Source organism: Crocuta crocuta, unplaced genomic scaffold (genome assembly GCF_008692635.1).
Source record: "Crocuta crocuta isolate KB4526 unplaced genomic scaffold, BGI_CrCroc_1.0 scaffold186, whole genome shotgun sequence".
NCBI lineage: Eukaryota > Metazoa > Chordata > Mammalia > Carnivora > Hyaenidae > Crocuta > Crocuta crocuta.
Window position 1 is genome coordinate 7,860,934 of NW_027551569.1, and position 8,367 is coordinate 7,869,300.

Genomic DNA, 8,367 nt, shown 5'->3' on the forward strand with positions numbered 1-8,367 from the left:
TTTTATGTGTGTGTGTGTGTGTGTGTGTGTGTGTGCTGTATATCACTAATTGAATCTTCTGTAATATGCATGCGTTATATTAGTAAAATTAATGAAAAAAAATTATTCAAATTGCTAATTAAAACACATCATTAATACCCACAACATGAACTTAATGTTATCCAAGGGACAACCAATTCACATATGATTATTATAACACCAGAATCTGACCTTGAATTTCTCATGTAGACAACAGGCCCAACACATTACAATTTGGGAGAAGCTATTTTCTGGGGTCTTCCAAGATGTTTGCAGAAAAAGGTTAGAATTTGTTTCCAGGCATCTTCCTGGGCCTTAGAATGAGCCCTGGGCACCCCACCCCAGATCACAGGTTTGTTCAGTATTTTATGCATAGAAGCTGGGCACAGGGGGAAGTAAGGAGGCTCAATGTAATGCCCAGTCCCAGGATAAGAAATGATTTCAAGTTTTCCCTTTCCATGGGCCTGTAACCGTTCAGATGCTATTTGGGCATATAACTCACTATTCCAGTTATGGTCATCCTGACCAACGATGAAGAGGATGGGCCCCTGGGCCTTCTCAATTGGAATCATGCTGGGGTTCTCACACCCTCCTACAGCATCATTCCGTGTATCCACAACGTCCAGGAGGCCTGAGTAAACGACCTTGATTCTCCTCAGATCAAAGCCCAATGGAGGGATGCAAGTCTGCTTGTAGTGTATAGGTCTGTTTGCACAGATCCCAGAGCCATTGATGGAAACTGTGGCTGAGATGTTCTTTAAAAATGAGGCCATGGAGAGACAAATATCAGCCCCTAAAGAAACACCCAGAAGCCCAATGCCTGGGCCCTTTACCTGGAAGAAAAGAAGAAAGAACAATCAAGAATGTATCTAATAGAAAAATATTCTACAATGATGGCAGTATTATTCAATAGCAGCTCACCTAGTGAGTGTTCATACTTGGGGTCTGAGTGAAGCTGAGGATAGAGGAAAATGGAGGCTTGGAAGTAGATGTCCTATTAGAGATTGGCAAAAGAAAGAAAGAAAGAAAGAGAAGAAAATGGGCATCAGGCTGAGTCAGTGCGTAGAGCACATGACTCTTGATCTTAGGGTCCTGTGTTCGAGCCCCACTTTGGACACAGAGATTAGTTTAAAAAATAAATAAATAAAGGTATTATCTATTTTTTAAAAAAAGAAAAAAATTTTAATGTAACTAGAGATGCTGCTACCTTTAATTTGTGAATTGACCACAAGAGTATCAACCTCAGCTCAACCTCAAACTCTCTTCCCCATATAAAAAATATCTGGCTGAACACATGGCAAACAAATCTTTTTTTTCTTTTTCCATGGCAATCAAATCTTAACCTCACTGCCAAGTCTGGGAATCATTTACAAATGTTCTAGAGAATCATCCACTAAAGAATGCCCAATTACGGAGCCTGTGAAGTTCAGGCCCTCATTCAGGTGGGCACAATCAAAGTCTCAATGGGCCTAGGTATCTAACTGTATGGAACCAAGTTCTGTTCTAAGAAGTAAAAGATTCATCAAACCCCATCTAAATACACTACCAAATAATTAACTTTATAGAAACAAAGTAAGACTTCAGAATCAAATTAAGTAGTTCTTAGCTTTTGAAATACATAAGCAAGTTCTGATCAAAGTCTGAAAATACACATAGTTAAAGATTAAAAAATCAAAATAAAAATATTTCAGTGAAGGAAACAAGCAACAAAATTAAAAGGTAACCTAAAGAATGGGAGAAGATACTTGCAAATTATGTATCTTTAAATGGGTAGTATCCAAAATATAGAAAGAATGTATAAAACCCAACACTCAAAAAACATAATCCAATTAAAAGATGGGCAGGGACACCCAGCCAGCTCAGTCAGTAAAGCATGTGACTCTTAATCTCAGGGTCCTGAGTTCAAGCCCCACATTGGGCATGGAGCCTACTTAAAAATAGATAGCTTTAAAAAAAGAAAGAAAAATGGGCAGAAGACATGAATAGGCATTTCTTCAAGGAAGACATAAAAGCCAAAAAAAAAAAAAAAATCAGGGACCTGCAAATGAAAACTACGAGATATCACCTCACACCTGTCAGAACAGCTAAAATCAACAACACAAGAAACAAGTGTTAGTGAGGAAGTGAAAAAAAGGAACACTCATGTATGGTTGGTGGGAATGCAAACTGTTGGATCTACTGTAGAAACCAGTATGGAGGTTCCTCAAAAAGTTAAAAATAGAACCTACAATCCAGTAATTGCACTATGGGGTATTTACCCCCAAAATACCAAAACACTAATACAAAGGGATACATGCACCCCTATGTTTAAAAACAATTTTTTTAATGTTTATTTTTGAGAGGAAGGAACAGAGCATGAGTGGAGGAGGGGCAGAGATAGAGAGGGAGACACAGAATCTGAAGCAGGCTCCAGGCTCTGAGCTGTCAGCACAGAGCCCTCTGTGGGGCTCTCACAAATTCACAAACTGTGAGATCATGAGCTGAGCCAAAGTCAGACGCTTAGGCAGCTAAGCCACCCAGGCACCCCTGCATGCCTATGATTATTCAAGCAATGTTTACAGTAGCTAAATTATGAATCAGCCCAAGTACGCATGATAGATGAATGGATAAAAATGTGGTGTGCGTATATAGATAGACAGAAATAAGTGAGCCATAAAAAAGAATGAAATCTTGCCATTTGTAACCACATGGATAGACCTAGAGAGTATAATGTTAAGTGAAATAAGTCAGAGAAGGACAAATGCCATAGAATTTCACTCATATGTGGAATTTGAGAAACAAAATAAATGAGCAAAGGGTAAGAGAGAGACAGAGACAAATCAACAGATTCTTAACTATAGAGAACAAACTGATGGTTACCAGAGAGGAAGGTGGGTGAGGTTAAATAGGTGCTGGGGATTAAGGCTGCACTTGTGATGGGCTGTTGGCTAACTATATTGCACACATGAAAGTAGTATAACACTGTATGTTACCTATACTGGAACTAAAATTTTAAAAACTTAATTAAAGGGGCATCTGGATGGCTCAGTCAGTTGAACATCCAACTCGTGATCTTTGCAGGTTGCGATCTCACAATTTTGTGAGTTGGAGCCACATATTGGGCTCTACGCTGACAACAGGGAGCCTGCTTGGGATTTTCTTTCTCCCCCTCTCTCTGTCCCTCCCCTGCTTGTTTTCTCTCTCAAAATAAATAAATAAACATTAAAAGAAACATTAATTGAAAAAAGGATGCAAAACTAATTAGAAATTCCATTTGTATAACAAGAGGAATTTTAACGTTCCTGAATAATTCCTTTAAAGAAAATCTCACATGACTTTTATTATTAATTCTACATTACTAAGCCATATGACAGAGAAAGTATAAATGGACACCTAAAGCCAAGGAAGTCTCCAAAAGAAATCTCCGTGAAAGAAGACTAAAGCAGCATCAGGGCCTCTGGCACAGGTGAGTGCAAAGTGACACCATCTCTGGATGTATTTCTAGAGAGAATGATACAATAAAGGACATTAGGAGAACCTGGGAGTGTTGAAGCATGTAGCACACAGCTTCTTCAAAGTAGCCCAGGTCTATGATACCCAATTCGTTGGGAAGATCTTCAAAGTTATAATAAGCTAGCGCCAACGTGGCAAAGCCATGACCAGCCAGAAGGCTGGCTCTATATTCCAACAGGCCCCCTGCAACTCCAAAGATGTCAATGATCCCTGGGAAAGGTCCAGGTCCTAGAGAAGAGAATAATATAAAGGAAAGGCATTATATACATTTAATGAGTTCATTTTCCTTTTAGAGATCTTTCTAAATTATTTAGTGGGAACCTATGAATCAAAGGCAAAAATCACCTCCCCAAGTTACTGCTGAAAAGGAATACAATGGGGCGCCTGGGTGGCTCAGTCGGTTAAGTGTCGGACTTCAGCTCAGGTCATGATGTCACAGTTTGTGGGTTCGAACCTCGCGTAGGGCTCTGTGCTAACAGCTAACTCAGAGCCTGGAGCCTGTTTTCAGATTCTGTATCTCCTTCTCTCTCTGACCCCCTGCTCACGCTGTCTCTCTCTGACTCTCAAAAATAAATTTAAAACATTAAAAAAAATTTTTTTAAAGGAATGCAAGTACCTTGGAAGGAGGAAAATCTACAAAGTACCTTCTCAGTGATGATTTATCTTCCATATGATTCTATAAATTATCTAGAAGATTCTAAGAATCTTTAGTTGTCAGGAAGAGTAACAAAGCCTTTCATTAATGACTGCAGCATGGAAGGAGGAATTTCATGTCTTAGACAGTGTTGATTCACAGTGTCCTGTTAGGGGATTGAACATAAAATTAAGAATCTCAAAATAAAGCTTTATGTTGTGTTGCATCAACTCTTGGCTGTGTGTGTGTGAGTGTGTGTGTGCGCGCGCGCGCGCGTATTTCAGATGTCTGTCTAGAAAGAGGAAAGAAAAATAAATAGCCAGAGATGACTTCAGGTGAGAAAGCCAGAGGAGTCTGAACTGTGACCTGTGGCACCGTGGGATACGGGATACAAAGAAGTGAAGACGCCTAGGGAACCTACGACACTAAAGAGGGATGACATGGCAATAGCTTCCTTGATCGTTATCATTTTCCCTAAGACCAGTCTGGCGGATGAGATCTATAGAGTAGTTTTTAATAGCAAGGTGGACAACATGCCTACCCATCCTGATTTTTTTTTTTTTTTTTTTCTGCAGAATACCCACCTCGTTGAAATATTACGGAGATTGTAAGAGATATTGCAAGCAAAACGCGTAACACAGAAGCCCAACATATCAAAGTACACATTCCGGTTTGGCCACTGGCTTAGTAATCATCAGCTTCTCTGTCCTTGGACGATCTAAATACCCCCTGAAGCAGTACCAGATACACTGACCACCGGGGCACCCTGTCCTGCACGCCTAGCACCCCACACTCACCTGGCGGCAGGAAGAGCGTGGCGCGCACCCGGCCCTCGCGCACCGGCACCCGCCGCACCCCCGGCCGCAGGAAGGCGCGCTCCAGCACCGCCCGGCCCAGGAGCCGCCTGGCGTCAGGCCTGTGGCCCTCGAGCACCTCCAGCTCCACGGCGAAGGGCGTCTGCACGTCCCGCTTCACAAACCGCCAAAAAGGCTTCTCGGGCTCCAGCGCCCAAAGCAGCCCCATGGGCTCGAGCCCCGTGAAGCTGCCGCCCAGCGCGCGTGCGCACGCCAGGTCCAGGACGCCGCCAGCGTCCGCTTCGTACCGCGCGTGGGACCGGAAGAGCGCGCCTTTCTCGTCGCGCAGGGACGCGCGCAGCGTGACGGGCTGTCCCGGGGCCAGACCTCGCACGGCGATGCGCACGGGCTCGTCCCAGCTGCTGCGGCCCGCGGGCTCCAGGATCACAGTCGCCATCCCTGCGCGAAGTCGCGGGTGGCGCCCGGCCGCAGTCGCGTCAGGCCGTGGAGAGCGCGAGAGAGGCCCGAAGAGGTCAGGCGTCCCCTGGCACCGGATCGGTGGGTGGCGGAGCCGCGTCAGGAGGCGTCAGGGCGCTTCAGATCTGTGGACCGCGCGCCCGGGACTCGCCTCAAGTAAAAGCAGCAGGTCGTTCTCAGGGGCCGAGCGGTGCACACGCAGGGCGTCCTGAAATCTTGGTGTAGCGTCGAACCCGCCTTCAGAACGCTTCTCTCCCTCTGGCCATTCTTTCTTGCTGAAGTGAAAGCTGCTGGGTAATCAACTCGTGGTGAAACTACAAGCTGAATAGGCTTAGGCAGAATTCCAAGAATTCCAGCCCCTTCTGCGAAAAGGGCAACTTTTTTTTTTTTTCAACTTTCAGTGAATTATAACGTACACACAAAAACCCCTCAGACCCTTAGCGTACAATCCAGTAAATTTTCACAACCGGAACATTCCCGTGTAACCAAGCACACGAATCCAGAAACATCATCGCCAGCACTCTGGCAGCCACCCTCATGCTTGCTCTGGGCACCTCCGCTGTCCCCAAAGGTACTCTATCCTTCTCCAACAAAATGGGTTGTTTTGCGGAAATGAATCCTTCCGTGCATCTTTAGTGCTTTCTGCTTTGGCTCAACATTATGTTTTTGAGATTCATGTATATTGTTAGGTGTAGTTATTACGTTTATTATCACTGCTTTTGCTATTCCATTTTGTGATAGGAAAAGGATTTGTCAATTTTACTACCAATAGGCATTTGATAGCTCTCAGTTGGGACTTTAGTGCTATGAACATTCAAGAACCTATCGTTTGATGGACATATATATGCTTTTCAGTGGAGTATATACCGGGGAGTGGAATTGCTGTATGGTAGGGAATGCATGGGTTTCAACTTCAGTAGATACTGAAAGTCAACCTTTTGAGTGTGACCCTTGAAGCAATATAATGTTCAAAGATGCCCGGTGTTTTATTTATACATATAACAGTTATTCTTTATCAATGTCCAAATGCTTTACATACAAAATTCAACGTGTTCACAAAACACTGGGATTGTACTTCATATATTGCAAAGGAAGAACTTGAGGCTTGGTAAATATGAAGCCACGAAGTTTACCCTCTAATAAGTGACAGAGCTTTGACCAACTCCAAATGTGGAACTCAAAGGTGAGCAGCAGTATGGTGGTGAGGTATAATTAGAGTTCAAGGTCTGGCTTCATTAACTAGTTCTGTAGCCTTAAGCAATTTTCCCCCCCTAGGTCTCAGAGTTCTTGTGTAAACATGAACTTGTGTAACATGGTAAAAGCCTCTCATAGAGGATCAAACATGATACTGTACATGAAAGCCTTAGACTATGTGAAGCAAAACATAATGTTTGATTTTATAATTGCTGGAGACTGAACCCATTTGCGTTTCATTTCTCATGGCCTCCAGATCATTGCCAACGGTTTGTATATTGCTTTTTAAACTGTATATAAGAAAAATCATAGTTCTTTTTTAGAGAAAAAATACATTAAAAATTTTAAGTTTATTTATTTTTGAGAGAGAGAGAGAGTGAGCAGGGATGAGGCAGAGAGAGAGGGAGAGAGAAAATCCCAAGCTGGCTCTGCACTGACAGAGCCCCCCCGGAGCTCAAACTCACGGACCGCCAGGTCATGACCTGACCCAAAATCAATAGACAGAGGCTTAACTGACTGAGCCACCCAGGCACTCCCAAAAATACATATTTTTTGCAACAGATGTAAGCAATATGGAAACGTTTAAAATGTGAAATGATAGAATCTTTTCTTTCAGTTCCCTTTCCTCCAAAGATGGATGACTACATCTTAATTTTTTTCTGAGTGTTTGCAGTGTGTAAGCAAATGAGAGTGTGAACATACTGTATTTACTGTTCTGCAACTTGCATATCTATGTTTTCATTTTTCTGTATATACAGGAATAGAATTGATAGGCCACGTAGTAACTCTATGTTTAACCTTTTGAGGAGCTACCAGACTGCTTGCCAAAGTATCTGCACCATTTTACACTCCCACAGCAGTGTATGAGAGTTTCAGTTTCTCCACATCCTTGCCAACCCTCATTATTATCTGTCTTTTTCATTATAAACATCCTAGTGGGTAATAGTCTCTTTGTAGTTTTGATTTGCATTTCCTTGATAGCTAACGACGTTGAGCATCTTTTCATGTACTTGACCATTATATATCTTTGGAGAAATGTCTATTTAGATCCTTGTCCTGTTTTTTTCTTTTTTTAAGTTGGGCTGTCTTTTTATTATTGAGTTGAAAACGTTCTTTATATATTCTACATACATGTCCCTTATCAAATATGTGATTGACAAATATTTTCTCCCATTCTGTGAGTTCTTTTATTTTTTTTAAGTAAAAAAAAATTTTAAGTAGGCTCCATGCCAGTGTGGAGGTTGAACTCATGACCTTCAGATTAAGAGTCACATGTTCTACCCACTAAGCCAGCCAGGTGCCCGTATTTTTTTTTTAATGGTATCCTTTGATGTATGAAAGTTTTTAGATTTTTTTTTTTTTTTTGGTTATGGTTTTTTTTTTTTTTTTTTTTAAGTAAGCTCTATGCCCAGTGTGGACATAGTCTACTTGGGGACTCATGACCCTAAGATCAAGAGTTGCATGTCCACTGACTAAGCTAGCCAGGTGCCCCTACTCTTTTTTTTTTTTTCTTCTAACAGTTCTGTAATTTTAAGCTCGTAATTTTAAGCTCTTACCTGTAGGTCTTTGATTCATTTTGAATTAACTTATGTATGGTTTGAGGTAGGGATCCAAATTCATTATTTTGCCTGTGGATATCCAGTTGTCTCAACACCATTTGTTGACAAGACCTTTCTTTCCCCCATTGAATTTTCTTGGCACTCTTGTCAAAAATCAGTTGACTGTAAATGTGAGGGTTTATTTCTGGACTCTCAGTTC

General features: G+C 42.0%; 1 protein-coding gene and 1 non-coding gene across 2 annotated transcripts; one reads left to right on the plus strand and one right to left on the minus strand.

Annotated features, from left to right (window-relative positions):
• Window positions 1-120: 120 nt before the first annotated feature.
• On the minus strand, window positions 121-5,404 carry LOC144220454 (peroxisomal succinyl-coenzyme A thioesterase-like). Its single transcript, XM_077750677.1, has 3 exons — window positions 4,942-5,404; window positions 3,536-3,738; window positions 121-851 (listed from the first exon to the last, which is right to left on the minus strand). Exons 1-3 carry the CDS (start codon window positions 5,393-5,395, stop codon window positions 246-248), a joined length of 1,263 nt encoding a protein of 420 aa, XP_077606803.1. The 5' UTR covers window positions 5,396-5,404; the 3' UTR covers window positions 121-245.
• Window positions 904-971, plus strand: LOC144220551 (small nucleolar RNA SNORD56). The gene has a single exon (XR_013331776.1). It is a non-coding gene; the product is annotated as a small nucleolar RNA SNORD56 (small nucleolar RNA).
• Window positions 5,405-8,367: the final 2,963 nt, after the last annotated feature.

Excerpts from the sequence above, each read along its gene's own strand:
- LOC144220454 (XM_077750677.1), bottom strand. The coding sequence starts at position 5,395 with ATGGCGACTGTGATCCTGGAGCCCGCGGGCCGCAGCAGCTGGGACGAG. Across the intron at positions 3,739-4,941 it reads CACGCTCTTCCTGCCGCCAG|GACCTGGACCTTTCCCAGGG; the intron begins GTGAGTGTGGGG and ends TCTCTTCTCTAG. Across the intron at positions 852-3,535 it reads ACATGCTTCAACACTCCCAG|GTAAAGGGCCCAGGCATTGG; the intron begins GTTCTCCTAATG and ends CTTTTCTTCCAG.